General features: G+C 51.8%; 1 protein-coding gene across 5 annotated transcripts in view; it reads right to left on the bottom strand.

The window, feature by feature from the left end:
* The window catches only part of LOC144737350 (discoidin domain-containing receptor 2-like), a 98,705-nt gene that overhangs the window by 10,393 nt on the left and 64,518 nt on the right, over window positions 1–23,794 (bottom strand). For all 5 annotated transcript variants that reach the window (XM_078620004.1, XM_078620006.1, XM_078620005.1 and 2 more), the window contains 7 exons: window positions 18,871–19,077; window positions 17,289–17,449; window positions 12,540–12,801; window positions 9,131–9,328; window positions 7,548–7,678; window positions 5,198–5,325; window positions 1,559–1,780 (listed from right to left, as the gene is read on the bottom strand). In XM_078620004.1, coding sequence (XP_078476130.1) covers window positions 1,559–1,780; window positions 5,198–5,325; window positions 7,548–7,678; window positions 9,131–9,328; window positions 12,540–12,801; window positions 17,289–17,449; window positions 18,871–19,077 — 1,309 coding nt within the window. The remainder of the gene's footprint in view (window positions 1–1,558; window positions 1,781–5,197; window positions 5,326–7,547; window positions 7,679–9,130; window positions 9,329–12,539; window positions 12,802–17,288; window positions 17,450–18,870; window positions 19,078–23,794) is intronic.

Below are 23,794 nucleotides of genomic sequence, written 5' to 3'. Positions count from 1 at the left end.
AACACGGTAGGACAAACACCTCAGCCGTGGCAGATCACTGTTACAACTCAGTGGGCTCACATGACATTGACTTCTCCAAGACAGAGGTTCTCTGTAAGCCATCTGGCTATCATGAGAGATTCGTTCATGAGGCGATCCACATATACAAACACAGAGACAATTTTAACCGAGAAGATGGATTCTGGCTTAGCAATCATTGGAAGGACGTAATAAACCATTTCGATACACATTAGGGTGGGTAGAATAATACATAGTGTTATGTTGAAATGTATAAGGTATAGGGTGGTTTATAGTAATACAATATATAATTTAATGTTGGGTTTATCTATGGCAGTATATAGTACGGTATATGCTCGTGTGATGTAAGAGAATAAAGTTTAGATGGAAGCATATTATATAATTTTTACGACGTAGAGCTGTAATGTATTACTTGCTGTTAGTAACTTAGCTTATTGTAGAGTATAGTAAGTATACTGATGGTGCTATGCAGTTTATACTTTAGTTTTTAATGCAGTTTATACTTTAGTTTTCTACGTGGTTGTTTAGTAACTGCAGCTACATATCATTAACATTCGTTTCCTTTGTTAATGCTACTCCCTGCACCCCCCCTTGGTGCTGCTGATCCTGCATAATGCATGGGCATAATGACTTTGAAACCCCCCCGCCCACCTCCTACGCATTTTCCATGAATATGCTAAATTCCTCTTCATATGCACATTCTTGTTGTTAAGGCGCTCTTCCACCTCCAACCCAGTTTATATATAAGCTCCTATCTTGGTAGTGTCTCATTCTTCACCTGAAGACGGCTGCTTGCGTTGTAGCCGAAACGTCGTGAGAATTATTTCATTTTATTATGTTTTATTTTTATTATTTTATTACTTCCCTTCTACGTGACTTTACCGAAAGAACCAAATAGATGAATCCCTGCAGTCACGAAAGCTTTAAATCGAAATCTATGGGCAGTGTTAAGTCTATGGGCAGAATTGAGTCTATGGGTAGTGTTGAGTCTCTTGGTAGTCTATGCGTATTGTGTATGTATGTTGAACTTCTTTAGCACCGTACGTAGCCAACCGCGCGAATCTGAGGTGCAGGTAAAGCACAACAAACTTGAACAAGCAGCAGTTCTAAAGACATTAGTTTGTCAATCTAAACGACGTAAAAGTGCATAGCTCCATCACTCATCCATCCACAGCGCAGAGTCACCGAAGGACCGTTGCCCCAAACGAGTGACCTCTCGCGACGGCATTTGCATGAAGCGCTCTCGCTGCTACACACCGGCCACTTGCGGGGGTGACCACGGGGGTGACCATGGAGGTGACCACGGGGGTGACCATGGGGGTGACCACGAGGGTGACCACGAGGGTGACCACGAGGGTGATCACGAGGGTGACCACGGGGGTGATGGTAAGGAGAGTTGCTGTGGTGTTGTGATTATTGGTTACAGGTGTGATGGTGGTGTGATGTTAGGGAGAGGTGTGATGGTGTGAGCGATGGACGGAGTCATCCGGCGGCGGAATTAGAATTGCGTCATGCGCGTTCAATGCGCCACGCATCATACCAGATCAGGGGCGCCATGGAGGGGGTCGCGGGGATCCCGTTGGGTTGTGGGCTGCCCGGCTCCGCCAGCCGGTGGCGGGAGAGGAACTGGTTGAGGTCTCCCCCTTCCATGTAGTCGGTGATCATGCAGAGTGGCGGCACGTCCAGGCAAGCGCCGATCAGCCGCATCACGTTGGGGTCGCACATTCGAGACATGATCTTCACCTCCTTGAGAAAGTCGCTCCTGTGGTATCGTCGCCATCATCGTCGTCGTCATCGCTCGCACAAATACACAATGGCAACAACTGTCGCCGTTCGCCACGAAGTGGCGGCGACCTCACCACGGCGCGTGTGCCAAGCTAGGTGCAGTTTGAGGCCATCACGTGACGTGTCAAAGGCTCACTGCTGCTGGCAGGAGGTCACGGTCATGGGTTGACTGACTGAGACGAATGGCCAAAGCACCACCTGTGCCCCCTACCGTGCCAAATTGCTGTGTTTTAGCCACCCATCACTCCACTCGTTGTTGTGAGCACCGCTCCTCTGCCCTCCACTCTTGCTGGAGGGCGACTGCCTCCAACTGCCCGGTAGCAACGTCCTTCACAAGCCTCTTTCACAGGGGCCAATCTTGACACCACTTGTAACATTCAATGGCAAATCCACGCAGCTCCACATCCTTCTGTACCGCATCAGCTCCATCTCTTCTGGAGTTCGTGCTGCGCCCGTTTAATTCCCTCTATGTGGCCACACAGAAGCTGCTTGGACATGCGGTGGCCAGGCTCTGGACTACATGATCCAGCCAACGTGGCCTCGCCTGCCGGAAGCGCTCACTGACACACACTCTCACTCACTCTCTCAAACACTCGCACATACTCGCTCATGCTTAATCACAAGCTCACGCATTCAATCTCTCACGCACAAAGGGCAAAGGCCCGCTGCACAGCCTAAAGAGACTTTTGGGGCAAGTGCTGTTAGCGAGCAGCGCCTATGCATTGAAGAGGCTTTGTTGGGTTAGATCGTAAAGAGATAAATGTGTCGTTAAACTTGCCACCAAACGACACAGCCCATTAGTAAGGTTTATCATGTAAACAAAACGTGCCAATTCGTTACTTACTTCAGCACTAATCGGTTGTGTGTTGGTAGAGTATACCCACTACTACATTTACAATTATAGCATAGTGTATAGTGTAGTGTATAGTGCAGTATACTAGTACAGCACTAACTGGTTATGTGTTGGAGAGTAAACCCCACTACATTTTCAATTCGAATATGAATTCCTGCAGTCACGAAAGTGTTGAGTCAAAATTTACAATTGGAGTTACCGCGACGTTTCGCCGGTAATTATTACAACAACAACCAGCCTCGCCAGGCGACAGCTAGAGCACCGACAGTTAGGGTAAAAGTATTTGATCCCCTGCTGATTTTGTACGTTTGCCCACTTACAAAGAAATGATCAGTCTATAATTTTAATGGTAGGTTAATTTGAACAGTGAGAGACAGAATAACAACAACAAAATCCAGAAAAACGCATGTCAAAAATGTTATAAATTGATTTGCATTTTAATGAGGGAAGTAAGTATTTGACCCCCTCTCAATCAGAACGATTTCTGGCTCCCAGGTGTCTTTTATACAGGTAACGAGCTGAGATTAGGAGCACACTCTTAAAGGGAGTGCTCCTAATCTCAGCTTGTTACCTGTATAAAAGACACCTGTTCACAGACGCAATCAATCAATCAGATTCCAAACTCTCCACCATGGCCAAGACTAAAGAGCTCTCCAAGGATGTCAGAGACAAGATTGTAGATCTACACAAGGCTGGAATGGGCTACAAGACCATCGCCAAGCAGCTTAGTGAGAAGGTGACAACAGTTGGTGCGATTATTCGCAAATGGAAGAAACACAAAAGAACTGTCAATCTCCCTCGGCCTGGGGCTCCATGCAAGATCTCACCTCGTGGAGTTGCAATTATCATGAGAACGGTGAGGAATCAGCCCAGAACTACACGGGAGGATCTTGTCAATGATCTCAAGGCAGCTGGGACCATAGTCACCAATAAAACAGTTGGTAACACACTACGCCGTGAAGGACCGAAATCCTGCAGCGCCCGCAAGGTCCCCCTGCTCAAGAAAGCACATATATATGCCCGTGTAATGCGAGCGTAAATGTGGTTGTTGCTGGCCTCTGGTCCAAACACGCGGCCCGGGGCATTGGGGGGCGGAGCCTGGTCTGCGGGGCGTGTGGGCGGGGCCACCGTTCACCTCGGCTCCAATGGGAGGCGAGGTGAATGGGGGCGGAGCCAGCGGGGTAGTATGGGAAGGCCGGATCTGACGATCCGGGAGGCGGGAGTCAGGGTCACGTGGGGGGAATGGATATACGTGGGAGCCCGGAAGAGATCAGGGCAGTCTGGGAAGTTAAGAGGCTGAGCCACGTTGGGTGCTGAGGAAAGATCCGCGCCATCGGCCATGTGGCCGAAGGACCTCAGCACGCTGTTGGCCAGCGGTGTGCGGAGTGCAGGAATAGAGGAGCTAACTGAGGAGTGTGCGGGGCACACGAGAGAGAGCGTGCGTAGCACGCGAGAGAGAGAGCGTGCGTGGCACGCGAGAGGGAGTGTGCGCGGGGCGTGCGCGAGACGACACTGGTCCGAGAGGAGGCCAGTGGGGGTGCGGAGAAGAACCTGAATAAAAGACAAACGGAGACCAGCATGACCTGACGGAGTCTTTTATTACACGCGTATGAAGTTTGCCAATGAACATCTGAATGATTCAGAGGACAACTGGGTGAAAGTGTTGTGGTCAGATGAGACCAAAATGGAGCTCTTTGGCATCAACTCAACTCGCCGTGTTTGGAGGAGGAGGAATGCTGCCTATGACCCCAATAACACCATCCCCACCGTCAAACATGGAGGTGGATACATTATGCTTTGGGGGTGTTTTTCTGCTAAGGGGACAGGACAACTTCACCGCATCAAAGGGACGATGGACGGGGCCATGTACTGTCAAATCTTGGGTGAGAACCTCCTTCCCTCAACCAGGGCATTGAAAATGGGTCGTGGATAGGTATTCCAGCATGACAATGGCCCAAAACACACGGCCAAGGCAACAAAGGAGTGGCTCAAGAAGAAGCACATTAAGGTCCTGGAGTGGCCTAGCCAGTCTCCAGACCTTAATCCCATAGAAAATCTGTGGAGGGAGCTGAAGGTTCGAGTTGCCAAACGTCAGCCTCGAAACCTTAATGACTTGGAGAAGATCTGCAAAGAGGAGTGGGACAAAATCCCTCCTGAGATGTGTGCAAACCTGGTGGCCAACTACAATAAACGTCTGACTTCTGTGATTGCCAACAAGGGTTTTGCCACAAAGTCATGTTTGCAGAGGGGTCAAATACTTATTTTCCTCATTAAAATGCAAATCAATTTATAACATTTTTGACATTCGTTTTTCTGGATTTTGTTGTTGTTATTCTGTCTCTCACTGTTCAAATAAACCTACCATTAAAATTATAGACTGATCATTTCTTTGTCAGTGGGCAAACGTACAAAATCAGCAGGGGATCAAATACTTTTTCCCTCACTGTATGCACTCTCACACACTCTCTTTAACTCTTTATCCCTCTCTATCCCTCTCTCTCCGACTCTCTCCCTCTCTCTCATTCTCTCCCTCTCACTTACTTGGCATTTTGGGATGCGTCGGGGTGCAGGGTTTTGACCGCGACCAGCGCTGGCTTCCCATTGGATGCACAGAGCCCAAGAGCCGCACTCGTGTCTGGGTCCATGCCCTCCACTTCACACAGGTGGACCTACAACCACCACAAACAGCCACCACAACCACAACCACTACAACCACCACCACAACCACTACAACCACCACAAACAGCCACCATCACCACAACCACTACAACCACCACCACCACAACCACTACAACCACCACAAACAGCCACCACAACCACCATCACAAGCAACCACCACAACCAGCCACCACCGAGGGACTAGAAGTCTGGGCATGTCATGCGCATATCATGTGTAGACTCCTAGTGTAGTGTAGTGTATAGTGTAGTGTATATTAGTGTAGTGTATATAAGTGTTGTATGTAGTGTATAGTAGTGTAGGGTATAGTAATGTATAGTAGTGTAGTATATAGTGTAGTGTGTAGTGTAGTGTACAGGCGATATGTCATGCGCAGACTCGCTGCCTGGTGGCGCTGCTTTGCTCTTCCGTTGTATGCGCATGGAGAGTTTAGCCGGATAGTCTGCAGCGGCATCGAGAGCGAATACAGCGGCATCTCTCAGGCAACGCTCGTCACTTTTTTGTCAATTTTCTTCAAAGTCTGAAACGTTTTGCCTTTCGCTGCTACGTCTGAGAAGTGGAAATGTGCATAAAATTACTTAAGGATTTTCAAATGTGTTTGTTTTTACTTAATAAATGTTTGTTATGTTAAGTTACGTTAAGTTACAATAAATGTTTGTTCGTGTTATTTTCGTGGTCAATTTTAGTATTGTTATGATATTTAACGAGTTTCCTGGAACAGAACCACAATGTATAACATTGAGCCTATGGGAGATGATGGTTTGACTTACAACGGTTCCCCTCGCGGCCACCGTCCAGGAACCAGTTCGGTCATAGGTGCGGAGGCCGCCTGTAGTAGCACCACTACTTCAACTACTACCACCACTACTAGCACGACTACCACTACTACCACGACTACCACGGCTACAAACTACCACTACTACCACGACTACTACCACTATTTCAACTACTACCACCACTACTAGCACGACTACCACTACTACTACCACTACCAACTACCACTACTACCACCACTACCAACTACCACTACTACCACGACTACTACTACCACTACGACTACCACTAAGACTACCAACTACCACGACTACCACGACTAATACTACTACTACCACTATTACCACTACTACTAGCACGACTACCACCACTACCACTACTACCACTACTACCACCACTACCAACTACCACTACTACCACCACTACCAACTACCACTACTAGCACGACTAATACTACTACTACCACTATTACCACTACTACTAGCACGACTACCACCACTACCACTACTACCACTACTACCACCACTACCACCACTACCAACTACCACTACTAGCACGACTACCAACTACCACTACTACAACGACTAATACTATCACTACTACTACCACCACTACTACTACTACCAACTACCACTACTACCACGACTACCAACTACCACTACTATCACGACTAATACTACCACTACTATCACTACTACCACTACTACCACTACTACTACCACCACTACCACTACTACTACCACCACTACTACTACCACTGCTACCACCACTACTACCACTACTCCTACCACGACTACTACTACCATTACTACTACTACTACTACAATCCACGACTACTACTACTACCACTACTACCACTACCACGACTATTACCACCATTACTGGTGGTAGTGGTAATGGTGGTGGTGGCAGTAGTTGTGATGGTGTTTGTGGTGGTGGTTGTAGTGGTGGTGGTTGTAGTGGTGGCGGTGCTGGTGGTAGTGGCTGTCGTGGTGGTAGTTGTAGTGGTGGTAGTGGTGGTCGTTGTAGTGGTGGTGGTTGTCGTCACGATGGTGGTTGTAGTCATGGTGGTGGTTGTGCTGGTAGTTGTAGTGGTGATGGTGGTCTTGGTAGTTGTATTGGTGGTGGTTGTGGTGGTTGTAGTGGTGGTTGTCGTGGCAGTGGTGGTGGTTATAGTGGTGGTTATAGTGGTGGTGGTTGTAGTGGTTGTAGTGGTGGTTGTAGTGATGGTGGTCGTGGCGGTGGTAGTGGCCGCCGTGGTTGTGATGGTGGTGGTAATAGTGGTGGTAGTGGTGGTGGTTGTGGTGGTCGTGGTGGTTGTAGTGGTGGTGGTTGTGGTGGTCGTGGTGGTTGTAGTGGTGGTGGTGGTGGTTGTGATGGTGGTGGTCATGGTGGTTGTGGTCGTGGTGGTTGTGGTGGTGGTGGAGGAAACTGCCTCACCTCTCCGAACTGCCCCTCTCCCAGCTTCTCACGGAATTTGAGGCAGTGGCGTGGAAACTCGGTGGGGGGGCCGCAGCTGCCCCCCACGGGGACGGCGTAGACCCCGTCCCACCCTGCACCAGGCAGGGTCACTGTGGGGAGGGAGGGGGGGGAGAGTTAGCGAGTGGGTGAGTGAGATGGTGGGTATGTGAGTGGGTGAGTGAGATGGTGGGTAGGTGAGTGGGCGAGTAGGTGGTTGAGTGTGTGAGAGAGTGAATAGGTGAGTGAGTGAGTGAGATGGTGGGAAGGTGAGTGGGTGAGTGGGTGAGTAGGTGGTTGAGTGTGTGAGAGAGTGGATAGGTGAGTGGGTAAGTAGGTGGTTGAGTGTGTGAGAGAGTGGATAGGTGAGTGAGTGAGTGAGATGGTGGGTAGGTGAGTGGGTGAGTGGGCGAGTAGGTGGTTGAGTGTGTGAGAGAGTGAATAGGTGAGTGGGTGAGTGAGATGGTGGGAAGGTGAGTGGGTGAGTGGGTGAGTAGGTGGTTGAGTGTGTGAGAGAGTGGATAGGTGAGTGGGTAAGTAGGTGGTTGAGTGTGTGAGAGAGTGGATAGGTGAGTGAGTGAGTGAGATGGTGGATAGGTGAGTGGGTGAGTGGGTGAGTAGGTGGTTGAGTGTGTGAGAGAGTGGATAGGTAAGTGAGTGAGATGGTGGGAAGGTGAGTGGGTGACTGGGTGAGTGGGTACTGCGGGGTGGGCTGGTAGGAACGAATAACCTAAGAATATAAACATAATGTATTATTACACTTGTTTAGCCAGGAAAGCCCCACTGAGTCTAAATGTTTTTGTAGGGTCCTGCCAAGTGTTTGCAGTAGGGGGCGATGTTGCTACACCGAATCGGACGATACGAAGGGAGAGTGTGAGGCCTAGGTCTAGGCTTTAGGCCTAGCTGTAGGCGTTAGGCCGCTGTGAGTTAATTTTTAATTTAAATGTTTTAATTATTTATGTAAAAGCTTTAAATGTAAATGTTTCTATTTAAAAACATCAGGGAATGTAACATTGTTAAACATTAACTCCCTTTCACACACGCGGGGGTACGATACAAAGGGAGAGTTTGAGGCGTAGATCGAGGCTTTAGGCCTAGCTGTAGGCTTTAGGGCGCTGTGAGTTAAATTTTAATTTAAAAGTTTTAATTAAAAGCTATCTCAGGGAATTATAAGGGAATGTTACACTTGTTTAGCCAGGAAAGCGTCACTGAGTCTAAAGGTTTTTGTAGGGTCATGCCAAGTGTTTGCAGTAGGGGGCGATGTTGCTACACGGACAGACGGACGGACGATATAATCTGTTGTAGGCTGGTTCACTTCGTTCCTACCAGTATAAGTAAAAAATACATACAGTGAAGGGTTGGGTGGGTTAGTGAGCGAGCGAGCGTGGGTGCGTACATGCATGTGCGTGTGTGTGCGTACATGTGTGTGTGTGCGCATATGTGTGTGTGTGTGCGTGCGTGTGTGTATGTGCGCGTGTGTGTGCGTGTGTGTGCGCGCGCATATGTGCGCGTGTGTGCGCGTGCGTGCGCGTGTATGTCTGCGTGTGTGCATCTCTGTCTACCACCTCCAGTGGACACGATGACGGCCTCGGCATACGGCGGAACGCTGTCCAGCGCCGGCACGCGGGTGCCAGATCGGGGAAACACGTCACCCCCATCAGTGCCGGCACCATCACCACCGTCACCGGCACCACGGCCGTGCCGCGGGGCGGCCTTCGTGAGGTCAGGCTCAGCGTAGCCACCATCACCACCGTCGCCACCACCTGTAGGAGGAGTGAGAGATACCTTCACCACCATCATCACCTCCTGTAGGAGTGACAGACACCATCTCCACCATCACTACCGCCTGTAGGAGGAGTGACAGACACCATCACCACCATCACCACCATTGCCACTTCCTGTAGGAGTGAAAGACACCATCACCACCATTTCCACTTCCTGTAGGAGTGTAGTGTGGTTCAAGGACTTAGACGACGTAGTTGGAGGCACACTTATTTATTAAGTACAAAGTACAGAACAGGCCGGGATGTACAACACTTGAAGGGGTATCGGCCCCTTCACCCGTCTAACTGGGAGATCACAGCTAGCCTACTCCTAGGTCCTCCACTACCGGGCTGGGGGAGGCTAGCTAACCCAGCCCTGGTTAAGCTGGGATTACGGCACCCTGAGTCCCCAGACCGGCTCTGATAAGAGCATCGGCTCTGGGCTCTCGGGGCCACGCCACTGGCTCTGCCTGGTTGGCCCTGAGAAGGACAGCGATCCAGGGGAGTCCCAGGGCCTATCTAGCAGATCTTCTTTCTTCACTGGTTAAAGCTGAACACTGCCCCGAGCCCTCCGGCTCACCGCCTTATATATCAACTCCCCCACTGAGGGGTGGGGCCGCGGGGGATCCCAGCTCCGTGTCAGCCCCCCAGGCTGAACGGTGCGGACGTCGCTGTAAGCACCTCCTCGCGTACAGACATAGCCACGCCCAGTGTGTTTGTTTCCCATCCGTAACAACTCTACAACACCCCCTCCGTAACACCTCTACAGGAGTGACAGACACCATCACCACCATCACCACCTCCTGTAGAAGGTGTGACAAACACCATCACCACCACTATAATCAACATCACCACTACCGTCATCATCACCGCTAACATCACGACCATTATCACCACCACCAGAACCATCACCACCATCATCATTAAAGACAAAGATCCCCCGTATAGCCTTAACATACTGTTTGGCCAAGTGCTGTTAGCGCATAGCAGGACCTATGAAGGCTGGCACAGCACACGAGAGGGTGGGTGGCCAGCACCACGCCCGGCCGCCGTTGTTTCCCCAGCGGCGATGTTACTACACACCGCACAAGATACTAATTTTAGGTTCAGATAATCGTTACTGGTTTTGGCCATCAAGGGGAATCAAACTCGAGTCGCCGGGTTTGTGGCGCAGCGCGCTACACCATCATCACCATCATCACCACCACCACCACTATCATAGCCATTGTAACCACCATCACCACTATTACCACCACCTTTACCACCATTGCCACCACCATTATAACCACCACTGCCATCATCACCACCACTACCATCAACACCATTATCACCACCATCACCACTATTACCACCATCACCACCATTACCACCACCATCATCACCACTACTGCCATCACCATCATCACCACCACCACGATCACCACTAATACCACAACCATCACCACCTTTACCACTATTACCACCATCACCACCACTACCGTAACCATCAAAGACAAAGAGTCTTTGGTGGGTGGAGAGCCCTCTGTGCGTGAGTGTGTGCATGTGTGTGTGTGCATGAGGAAGTACTGAAGGCAATCCAGAGTCTGAGACCAGGAAAGGCACCGGGCAGAGATGATCTCCCAAGCCAATTACTGAGGGAGGGTGGCGTTTGTGCACAAACTGCCCTACATGACATCATAATAACAATCCGCAGAATTGGAAGGATGTCCTGGTGGTCCACCCCTCTTTAAGACGGGGGACCACCCAGACTGTAACAACTACAGGGGCATCTCCATCCTCAGTGTGCCGGGAAAGGTCCTGGCAAGGATTATTCAACATCGCCTTGCCAGGCACGCTGAGAAGAGGCTTGCGGAGCCCCAATGCGGTTTCAGGAACGGGCGCTCCTGCACAGATGCCATATTTTCTGTACATCTGCTACAGCAGAGGTGTAGGGAATTCCAGCAAGACCTGCATCTCTGCTTTATTGACCTGGTCAAGGCCTATGATACCATCAATAGGCCTGGACTCTAGGTTGTTCTTCGTGCTTTCAGAGTCCCTGACCCTCTGCTCACGATTATTAAGGACCTTCATGATGGTGAGCGGGCCTGGGTAACACTACGTGGCCGGGGTCGGAGCCACCCCCTGTTCACCTTGGGGTGCGACAGGGATGTCCCCTGGCTCCCACATTATTTGACATCCATTTAGATCACGTAGTTCGTGAAGCCTTCAATAGCTGTACCAGAGGCATTTCCATCTTGTACAGATACAATGGGAGGCTGATCGATGCCCGGGTGCGGCCAAGGGATGGTTCCTATTGCTCAACGATGGTATGTATGCCCATGATCTGGGAATTGCTGCTCACTCGGAGGAGGAGTTGGAGGCGCTGCTGCTGTGGAGAAAGTGGAGAGTTCCCCATACCTGGGCAGTGTGTTCATGATAGGCTCCGGTTTGACAGCAGAGGTCTCACGCCGAATCAGTCGAGTGGCATTATCTTTTCATTGGTTGCGTAACGTTGCTGTGTTGAAGCTCCCTGGTCTGTTGCTCCACACGAAGCTTCAGGTCTTCTCGGCCATGGTCATGCCCTCCCTTCTCTACGCTTGTGAAACATGAACCCCCCAAATTGAACATCTTCGCTGGTTAGAAATATTCAGGCTGGCCTGCTTACGATCCATTCTGGGTTTAACCAGGCTGAATTGTGTGAGGAGCTCCCAAATCCTTTAAAGATCTGGACAAAGTCCCATCGGTGATCTCGTCCGGCAGGAAAGGCTGCGTTGGCTGGGTCATGTAGCCCGCATGCCCAGCCACTGCATGCCTAAACAGCTTTTGTTCAGCCACATAGAGGAGGCTAAATGGGTGTGGCATGGGCTAGAGAAGAGAAGATGTCCATGACACAGCAAGTTGGCACAGTAGGAGACACAGGTGGTGTATCAGCCAGTCATCTCAGTCAGTAGACCATGGCACCTGGGTCTGCACCGTGACTTCCTGCCAGCGGGCGTTCGACACTTCACGTGGCCTTAATGTACGCATAGCCTGGCACAAGCACCGTGGTAACATCACTGCCATGTAGTGGCGAATGGTGGTTGTTGGTGTTGTTGTGTGTGCGCGTGTTTACGTGTGTGTGTGCATGTGTGCATGTGTGCATGTGTGCGTATGTGCATGTGTGTGTGCATGTGTGTGTGTGCATGTGCGTGTGCGCGTGCGCACATGCGTGCAAGCTCGGCTCCGCAATTACCGGCCGCATCCTCAGCGCTCTGCGGGAGCTCCGGGAGTTTTCGTCGTGCCAGCGGCGAAGGGAGGCGGCGCCCAGAGGAGGAGGTCCAGGAGAGGTCCGCGGGGGACACGCGGCAGTAGCCCCCTGCCCGCCCCTCCGCCGGCCCCCCATCCTCGGCGGACCCCTCGTAGGCGTTGGGGCGAGGGTTCCCGATGAGGGCGGTGTCATGCGGCCCCGACAGCGAGACGGTGATGAGGTCGTCGCTCAGACGCCGATGGGTGACCTGGGAGAGGGCGGCACAGACAGAGGCGGCAGGGCAGCCCCTTGAATGAGCCCTGGATACCCTCGCCAGTCGCGTCAAGGAGCGTAAAGTGTCGTCGTCATGCGACACTCCCATCATCCTCGCAGCAACAACAGCAGCAGCAACAACTGCAACAACAGCAGCAGTAGCAGCAACAACAGGAACAACAACAACAGCAGCAACAACAGCAGTATTAGCAACGGCAGCAGCAGCAACAGCAGCAACAACAGCAACAACAGCAGCAGCAACAGCATCAGCAGCAGCAACAGCAGCAGCAGCAACAACAGTAGCAGCAACAGCAGCAGCAGCAACAGCAGCAGCAACAACAACAGCAGCAACAGCAGCAACAGCAGCAACAGCAGCAACAGCAGCAGCAACAACAGCAGCGGCAGCAACAACAACAGCAACAGCAGCAGCAACAACAGCAACAGCAACAACAGCAACAGCAGCAGCAACAACAGCAGCAGCAGCAGCAACAGCACCAGCAACAACAGCAACAACAACAGCAACAGCAGCAGCAACAACAGCAACAGCAGCAACAAAAGCAACAGCAGCAGCAACAGCAACAACAGCAGCAGCAGCAACAGCAGCGGCGGCTTTTGGCTCGGCCGTCGAACAAAAGACGGCGTTGGTCACCACATCAACATCTTCGTCATCGCGCGGATATTTTTGCGGCCATCTGGAACGCCTCTTCCCCTTCCGATGTTAGGAAGCCACTGGGAGCTGTGATGCCACTTTTAAATCACCATCTACATTTGAAGTGCCATTGTTAGGCTGTATGTATATTCTATCTAGATTTGAAGTTTTCGTGACTGCAGGGATCCATACTCTTTGGTTCTTTCGGTAAAGTCACGTAGGTATAAAATAAAATAAATTAAATCACGACGTTTCGGGCGCAACACAAGCGTCCGTCATCAGGTGGGACAACAACAAAATCCAGGACCTTCTTAATGATGGCAGCTACACCAAAATCAACAAAGATCCTACTAACAACCTGACTACAAAAAACAACTATATCATTACCAGTTCGACTTCTCTAATCGAACCAGTCAAACGGCTCTTCCTAAAATCTTCTGCTACTAGACCACCCAGATTATATGGTCCTCCTAAGATCCATAAAAAAGGCACTCCACTTCGGCCCATCGTTTCCACTATCAACTCACCTACCTACAAACTGGCCCGTTTTCTGTCTGATACCTTGCTTCCATTCACTGGGCAAGACTACCTCAGAAGTACATAACTCAGCTCACCTGGTCTCTCTAATCAAGGGCATTTCACTGTCCCCAGATGATTTTCTTGTCAGCTTTGATGTAGTTTCTCTGTTCACCAAGGTTCATGTGCCTGACACCTTAGCAATAATTGAAGATTTAGTCCAACATAGACTGAACCCTGATGTTCCTACTCTGGTTAGGCACTGCCTTACCAACACTTACTTCACCTGGAATGGCATTTTCAACAAACAAAATGAAGGTACCCCTATGGGTTCCCCCTTATCACCAGTGATAGCGAATATTTTCATGAGAAATTTGAAACAGATGCCATCCAGACATCCACCCTACATCATTCCTTGTGGAAGAGATATGTAGATGACACTTTCGTCATTTGGCCACATGCCCTGCCTGCATTGAACCAATTTTTCATCCAATTAATTCCATACATCCATCCATCAAATTCACCATGGAAGTGGAGAAGGATGGTAGGCTACCATTCCTGGATGTTATGTTTGAGAAGAGACATGATGGCTCGTTGGGACACTGTCTACAGGAAAGCCACCCACACAGATTCCTATTTGAAACCTGATTCTCACCACCATCCGGCACAGAAGAATTCCCTCATCAAAACACTACACATAGGGCCCACTGCATTTCTCACCAACACCACCTAACCAGTGAACTGGAACACGTACACTAGGCCCTCAAGATGAATGGGTACTCGGACCGCATTATTCGCAAAGCTGTTGCTCCAACCAGGGAGAAACAACCCCCTGAGACGCCGATCAAAACCATCATGTTACCATACATATAGCAGGCGTTACTAAAAATATTTCCAAAATCTTAAACAAACACAAGATTCAGGTCTGATTCAGTATAGTACACAAAATCCGTTATCTAATCCCATCTGTGAAGGATGTCATTCCTGACATGCAATATCATGGAGTCTACAAACTAAGTCGCACATGTGGTGGGTGTTACATTGGGGAAACGAAACGACATATCTCGGACCGTGTTCGCGAGCACAAGTCAGATCTGAAATACGGCAGAACTAATACCTCCACCGTTGCTGACCATTGCTATAACGCTGAGGGCTCTCATGATATTGTTTTTTTTCCGAGACCAAGGTACTCTGCAAACCTTCGGGCAACTATCAAAGGTTTGTTCATGAAGCCATCCAGATATATAAACATAGACATAACTTCAACCGAGAAGATGGATACAAATTGAGCAATCACTGGAAGGATGTTATTAATCAGGTAAAACCTTAACGGCTTTATGGTGTTGCCTTCATATCCGCATCTCCAGTTTTCTTCAGCCTCCCACTCCCAGCCCCGCTCACTTCTCCCCTACCCCCCCCCCCCCGGCATTTTGTCGTGCTCATGCCTTGTTCGCCCCATAATCCCTCTAGCTTGCAGCACTCCCCCACCTCTCTCTCCTCCCCCCTCTCTTACCTACATAGCCTCTTGTTACAGCAGCCCTTTTGCCCACTTCAGCAATTGTTTCTTGCTGTGGTTGTCCCACCTGATGACGGACGCTTTTGTTGCGCCCGAAACGTCGTGATTTAATTTATTTTATTTTATACCTACGTGACTTTACTGTGTGGATATTCACCATTGACCCTTACCTGCAGTAGCGGGCATGTGTCAACAGGGGGTGGTAGACAGGCTAGGTGGGATGAGTCGGGCCCTTGGGCCACCAGGGACCCCAGACCCCAAGAGGGGGGCTGGGGGGATGCCGTCATGTTCCAGGGCCCCCGAGAGAGTTCCAGAAGGAAGGTGTGGCTAGGGGCGGAGAGACTCTGGAGCGAGTATAAAAGCCTGACCCCTGAACGGGTCTGGCAGTCCTCGTCTACCTGAAGACCTGAAAACCTGAAGAGCCACCCTGAAGAGAAGAGCCCAGTGGGCAGAACCCAAACCCCTGGCTATGGTCGGGTTCAGAACAGTATAGGGTTAGCGCTATAACCAGAGTGAGGGCACATTAGTCCGGAGGGGCTACCTCCTAAGGATATTGGGTGCAAGGGGCCGTTACCCATTTGTGTTATGTACCCATAGTTTGTATTGGACCCACTACAGATTGACAAACTCGTTTTTTTAGAACTGCTTCTTGTTGTGTGTAGTTTGTTGTCCTTCCCTCTGGCACCTCTGATTAGCACGGTTGGCTACGTATGGTACGAATAAGTTCACCATACGTTCATACTACACGATACAATACTATACACTACACTACACACTATACATGACTATACACTACCCTATACACTACACATTACACTATACACTACACTACTATACACTGCACTATACACTACACACACACTACACTATAGACTACTATACACTACAATACACAACACTACGATACTAAATGGAAAACTCATTTCTTTAGAACTGCTGTTTGTGGGTAGTTTGTTGTCCTTCCCCCTCACCTCTGATTAGCACAGTTTGCTACGTACGGTGCGAAATAAGTTAAACATACATTAATACTACACTATACACTACTATACACTACACTATACACGACACATTACACAATAGACTCTCGGTCAGGAGAATGCTGCCCATGCAGTAGGGAGCGATGTTGCTGCTGTGTGTGGTCCAAATTGAGTGATTTGTTGCAGGGAATTGCTCAGCATTGGAATGTTTTTGCCTAATGCTTGTTACATTTCCTGTGTAATTTGCTATGTGGGAAGTGGTGGCGCAGTGGTTAGCACGCTGCTAATCATCGCACCACCTGTGCTTCCCACTGTTCCAATTTTATGTATTTTACCCGCCTGGCGCTACGCTCATTGTTGCGAGCATTGCTCCTCCACAAAAACAAAGAGCCCCCGTATAGCTTTTAACAGACCGTTGGGGCAAGCGCCATTAGCGAACGCCTATTAAGGCTGACACAGCACACGAGGTGGGTTGGCAGCACCATGCCTGGCAGCCTTTGTCTCCCCAGTGTTGATGTTTCCACACTGGACCAGGTACTCATTTGATGCTGAGTTAACCTAGGAGATGCCCTTGACTGGTTCAGATAATCGTCACTGGTGTGAGAATCGAACTCGGGTCACCGGGTTCGTAGTGCAGCGTGCTAACTGCTACACTGCCGCTCTCACACACACATGCACGCAAGCACACATGCACACACACGCACATACACACAGGCACACAAAGACAAAAACACACGGGCACATAAACACAGGGACACGCAGGCACACACAACAACAAAGACATACACACACAGACACATGGACGGAGACCAGCTCTCTCTCACCATTCGCAGGACCTTCTTCCAGTGCTGCCTCCATAGCATGAGGGCGATGATGGCGATGAGGACGACGATGATGACCACCAGGGATGCGACCAGGGCCCCCGTGCCCCCCGATGAAGGGGTCTCCAGGGTACCTGGCTCAAAGGCCCTTCCTCTTGGGGGCCCTGGTGGAGGGGAGAGGAGGGCAGAGCATGCGTTGTCGGTTTTACTTCTGATTCCGTTCACGATGACGTGCGTGCGTGCATGGTGACGTTCGCGAACGTGCATGTGTACGTCATCGTGATCGGAACAGCAAGACATTTTTTTAATTAAATAACTTTAATCGGCACACCGAGTCTTCCCCACAAGGCCATTCGGGAGTAGCGTGTGGCACAGTTGTTGGCACCGGCTACCGTCAAGTTGTGGCGGTCGTGCTGCTATGGTTCTCTGCGCTGCTACTACTACTACGCCTCTAAATAAAATGTACGCCGAGCCGCTCGAGCGTTCCGAGATTCGGCGGTGAACGGGGACGCACGCCCTGTGACTTGTAGATTCCTGGGACACAGGAAAGGGTTAAATAGGTGCTCGCCAGCACAATTTACAATTTATATTCTTACCAGGCAAGGCCCCACTGAGCTGCTACGTAGCTTTTTTTCAGAATTGATCTGGCTATCGCAAATGATAGCTCAACGGAGTGGCTCATTATCATGTGGAAATTTAGAGCAGCCAAATACTCTGAACGCGTGTTTATAAATGTGGAGGGGAAAACCGGAGGACTCGGAGAAAAATCCACGCAATCACGGGGAGAACATGTAAACTCAAAATATACAGCATGCATTGTTACGGTCGGGATCGAACCTACACCCTCCTGTATACCAGGCGAGGGGCTAAACACCCAAACACGGGTCGCTGGGATCCTAGCGTAGGGCGCGAATCAATGCGCCACCTTTTGCGTGCCTCTCTCTCTTTCAATGTGGATTTTTCTACGGGTCCTCCGGTTTTCCCCTCCACATTTAGAATCAACATCACGCGTTTAGAGTATTTGGCTGCTATAAATTTCCACACGATAATGTTAAGCCACTTCGTTGAGCTATCATTTGTGGTGGCCAGGTCACTTCTAAAAATGAGCCGTATAGCTCAGTGGGCCATTATCTGGTAAAATTAAAATTGTTTAACTTAGTAACAGCACTACCCCCAATAATCTGTTGCGTGTATGTTGTACTTCTTTTGCACCATACGTAGCCAACCGTGGCTAACCGGGAGGTGCACGGTGGGCGGCGGGCGGGGGACAACTTAAACACAACAGCAAGCAGTTTTTAAAGAAATTAGTTGGACAATCTAGATGACGATTTAAAAGTGTCATAGCTCCTAGTGGCTTCCTAATTTCGGAAGGTAATTGTGGGTCATTCGTGGCAATAACTTTGCGGGTGAGTGTGTGATGAGTGCGACCTTGCGATGTGCTCGTTCGGCAAGCGGAAGACACAATGACTGGGCGATTCCCAGAGAAATAAGTTGTCAATCCGCACGGTGTCTTTTTTTTAAGTTGCCGAATTTGTTGCGATTTTACAGGAGCGCGACTTCTGACCCTGGCAGCATCTTGTCTCACCCGCGGCTGTAGCTGCTGGCGGTATAGACGATGACAATGATGATGATGACGACGACGAGGTCGTGGCTGAGCTCATCGAAGTCACCCCCTTCCCCGTGGTCTTGCCGACAGTGCGAGCAGCCGGCCCGGGGAGGCCGCGTTGCCCAGGGATGGCCGACGTCTCGGAGGGGGCCTCTGGGCCTTCCGATTTTCCGTCCGGCCCTGGCTCTGAGTGGAAAACCCGGGGATGGAGGAGGGGGGGGGATGGGGACGGTGAGGGGAGAGGGTGGGGGGAGGGTGGGGGAGGGTGTTGGGAGGAGGGTTGGGGCACGGGGTGAGCGCTTTCACAGGTGGCCAGGGTCAATCCGCTACTGGATGAACGCCTCCCCACAAGCCTCCTCCCTCTTCGAGTGCGTCATCAATTGCTCGCCCGCACCCTCCCACACTCGCCCACCCAGTTACTCACCCAGTCACTCACCAACCCAGTCACTCACTCAGTCATTCACCCACCTACCTCGTTACTCACCCAGTAACCCACTCACTCACCCACTACCCTCTCAATCACATACTCACTCACCCACTCACTCACCCACTCACTCACCAACCCATTCACTCACTCACCCACCCAGTTACTGACCCACTCACTCAACAAGTTACTCACCCACTCACTCACCAACCCAATCACTCACTCACCTATCCACTCATACCCACCCAGTCACTCCCCCATACATTCGACTGTCCAGTCAATCACCGACTCAACAACTCACGTAACCACTCGCTCAATAATTGTTTTTTTACCCTTTTATCTGGCAACGAAACTGGACAGTGCATACATTATCAGAGTTGTGTATTTTGTTTGCATTCCGACCGCAGGTATTGTGGTCAATGCAAATGTAGAGGTGTAATTGTGTATGGGAGCGGATGGCAAACAAACACAAGGGGCGTGGTTAGGGCCGGACACATAGGAGGTGGCCACACCGACGTCCGCACCTGCATCCCCCACGGGCCCCTCCCGGGGGGGCCGCGGACTATAAGAGGGGGTGAGCCGGAGGGCTCGAGGTCGAGGTATCAGCTTTAACCAGCGAAGACGGAAGACCAGCTAGCATAGGCCCCGGAGCTCCCCTGGCTCGCTGTCCTTATCAAGGCCGACCAGGGCAAGCCGGTGGCGTGGCCCCGAGAGCCCAGACTGACGAGCAGGTCTGGGAACTCAGGGGGTCGGATCCCAGCTTGACCAGGGCTGGGACAGGTAGCCTCCCCTAGCTCCCTAGTGGAGGACTTGGGCTTAGGTTAGCGGGGCTTAGATGTTGTGTCTCCCTGTTAGCCGAGTAAGGGGACGTTACCCCTTAGGTCCTGTGTATACTCGCTAACTGTATACAAGTTGTGTTAATAAATAAGTGTGCCTCCGATCCCGTCGTCAAGCCTCCTGAGTAATTACTACATCTGGTGTCAGAAGTAAAACGTCCAAAGATGGACACACGAGGGACGACACGTACCAGGGAGTCGGAGAGGGAGGACACCGCGGCCGAATCACCACCAGAGATGGCCGAGGTCGGATCGGAGCAGCCGGGGCCGAGTACACCCGCGCCGCTACGACAGGAGGGGGGGGATGCGTCGGCCGAGGGACTTCGGCTGGCTCACTCCCGCCTGGCGGAGCTGCTCTACGCCGCGGCCGCCGTGTTGGAGGACATCACGCGGCTGGGAGCTGGAGGGGCTGCGCGGGAAGACAGCAGCAGCCGACGCACGCCGGCATTTCCCGCCACCCCGACGCGGCTCGCGGTTAAATTTCCCGCCATCACTACAGTGCGAGCAGAGGGCGGGGCCGGCCTGCGTCAGGTGACTGCTGAGGGCCAAGTACGAGCCGTGACATCATCAACGCCGGCCAGCGCGTCAACAACGGAGCGACCGGCGATGCCATGCTCACAGCCCGCCCACACTGTAACGTCGGCTGGGAACGAGGGAGCGAGATCCGCAGCCACGGACGTCGCCTTACAACAGCGACTGCCGCCTCTCAAGGAGTTCGTGGGAGCGGATGGAGATTGGGGCGGCTTCAAAAGACGGTTCATCGCTCATCAAGAAATGGCGAACTGGACGGACGCCGAGGCACTATGCGCGCTGCCGGCGATGCTGGACGACGACGCCCTGGCTACCCTCACCTCGGCGCCTAAGGAAAAGCGCGCCATGCTGCACCTGGCGCTGCAGCTGCTGTCAGCCGTCTATGGGCCGCCTTCGGACTGCAGGCAGCTGTTCCACGATCGGCATCGGGGCGCCAACGAATCGCCCCTGGCCTTCCGAACGGCTCTCCTGGCCCTGGCAAAGGCAGCTTTCCCGCGGATGGACGAGGAGGGAGTGGACGCCATGGTAGCTGAAAAGCTGCTGCTACTCGCCGATGAGCTGGACATCGCCGTCTTGGCTCAAGACGACGGGGAGATGTCGTCCCTGCTGGTCGCGCGCCACATCCACGGGGGCTTGCGGTCCCTGCGTCGCAAGGCTGCCAAGGGGGTGGCCGGCCATGCCATGGCGGCCACCACCCTCCCATCAGAGGAGGTCTGCGGGGTGGAGCGGCGGGGGGAATGGAGATCGGCGGCACCGCAGGCTCGGAATGGACCGAGCCGCCAGGAGCAGCCCAGGCCATCTGGGGCGCTCACACGCTGCTACAACTGTGGCCTGCAAGGCCACGTTGCGTCAGGATGCCGGGCTCCCCGTCAGCGCGGAGCGACACCTCGTCAGGACGCCACGCCGTCTCCACCCAAGCTCCAGCAGAGAAATACGGCGAGTCGTGGCACCTCACACGTTTGGCCCATGCACACATCCGACACACACTCACGCGCTCACCTGAACAGGGTTCGAAAATCGCCGCCCATCGCGCGCGATTGTTCTGAAATGCGGCGAGCGCTCCAACCGGCTCAGTGGTCGGAGCTCGCCCATCGTGTCGTTGCTGCATCGGCGGGATCATCGGTTGTGGTCGGTCATATTGATGGGGTAGAGGTGCGGATTTTAATTGACACAGGGGCATCGGCGACCATTATATCTGATTTGATTTATAACATCCTTCCCGTTCAAAGTCGTCCCTTGCTCCCTGTTGACGTACCATGCTATGCTGCTAACGGGGGCTCGCTGGGCATTATTGGGCAAATCCGCGCCAAAATTTGCATTGGAGACATTAAATTATCCGGGCCTGTTTTGGTTTCCTCCTCACTCGCGGTTCCGTGCCTGTTGGGGACGGATTTCTTGGCCAAAATGCCCATCCGTATCTTGATTGACCAGGGGTGCATCGAGCTCCCATCGGGCCGACGTGTTACATTTTTGTCTTCCCCCACCACGGAGCGTCGGGCGTTTGCCACCGTGCAGGCGCTCGTGACAAAAACTGTGCGCGTACCCCCAGGGGCTCAGATGCTCGTCCCTCTTAGGTTGCGTCGGCCGTTTGCTGAAGGGGTTGCGGATCGGGGGGTCTTGTTGGGACCATCTCGAGCCGGGGTCAATGGACCCGATTTGCAAGCGGCTCAGACCATGGTGAAAGGGGATGGGGACCCCTTCATTGCAGTCCTTAATGTAGGATCGCGAACGGCCGTGGTTCCTCAAGGGACCGTGCTTGCACACGCAACGCCGGCGCCCTATGAGGAACCACTCGTGGGTCAGGTAACCACCGATCCTCCGTCGCGACCGCATTCGGACTGTGATGACGGATGGCTGGATGCACTTTGCGCGGGATCTGTGGATCTGTCCGACACGCAGCGTGCGCAGCTGCGAGTTCTCCTCAAAGAATTTGCTGACGTTTTTAGTAAACACAAATTTGATATTGGTTGTACTAAATTGCTGCGACACCATATTGACACGGGTGACAGCGCGCCAATCCGCCAAAATCCCTTTCGGCTCAGTCCCGCCGAAAAGGATCATGTCAAATCGGCTGTTGATGACATGCTAGCCGCCGATATCATTTCCCCTTCCAACAGCCCGTGGGGCGCACCGATCGTTTTGGTGAAAAAACACGACGGCTCACTGCGGTTTTGTGTCGACTTTCGGCGATTGAACAAAATTTCTGTGGCAGATGCGTACCCGCTTCCTCGAATGGATGAGTCGCTCGATGCCTTGGCGGGGGCGCGATTCTTTTCCACCCTCGATTTACTATCTGGATTCTGGCAGCTTCCTCTGGATGACGAATCAAAACCTAAAACTGCTTTTCGGACACCGCAAGGTCTCTTCCAATTTAACCGCTTGCCGATGGGCTTACATTCTGCGCCGGCAACTTTTCAGCGGTTAATGGAACTGGTCTTGGCAGGCTTGCAATGGGATTCGTGTTTAATTTACTTGGACGATGTCATCGTCTTTAGCAAATCCTTCGAGGAACACCTCCAGAGGCTGCGTGCTGTTTTTCTCAAAATGCGGGCTGCCAATTTAAAATTTAAACCGCAGAAGTGCCATTTGCTCCGCGAATTGGTGCGGTATTTGGGTCACATTGTTGGGCGCTCGGGGATATCCACTGATCCCGCCAAAACGGAATGCGTCAGCTCCTGGCCGACTCCCACCTCGGTGGGAGAGGTCAGGAGTTTCATTGGGTTCGCGTCGTACTATCGACGGTTTGTGGCTGACTTCGCTACGATCGCGAAACCATTGCATGCCTTGACGTCCAAGGGAGTCAGGTTTCATTGGGGGCTGGAGGAGGAGGCTGCTTTTCACGCCCTCCGGAATGCCCTGGTGGGGGCTCCGCCGTTGAATTACCCCGACTTCTCACAACCCTTCTTGCTCGATACAGATGCAAGTAACACGGGCATCGGGGGCGTGCTGTCCCAACTCATTGGGGGCGTAGAGCATGTGGTGGCTTACGGTAGTCGGGTACTGTCTCCAGCGGAACAACGGTACTGCGTTACCCGTCGGGAATTATTGGCAATTGTTTATTTCATTCAGCAGTACCGCCCATATCTGTACGGTCGGCGTTTCACCGTCCGTA

This window comes from Lampetra planeri, chromosome 68 (genome assembly GCF_965212315.1).
Source record: "Lampetra planeri chromosome 68, kcLamPlan1.2.h2, whole genome shotgun sequence".
Classification (NCBI taxonomy): Eukaryota; Metazoa; Chordata; class Hyperoartia; order Petromyzontiformes; family Petromyzontidae; genus Lampetra; species Lampetra planeri.
Note: the sequence above shows the minus strand (reverse complement) of the source record. Positions and strands in the feature narration are given on the sequence as shown.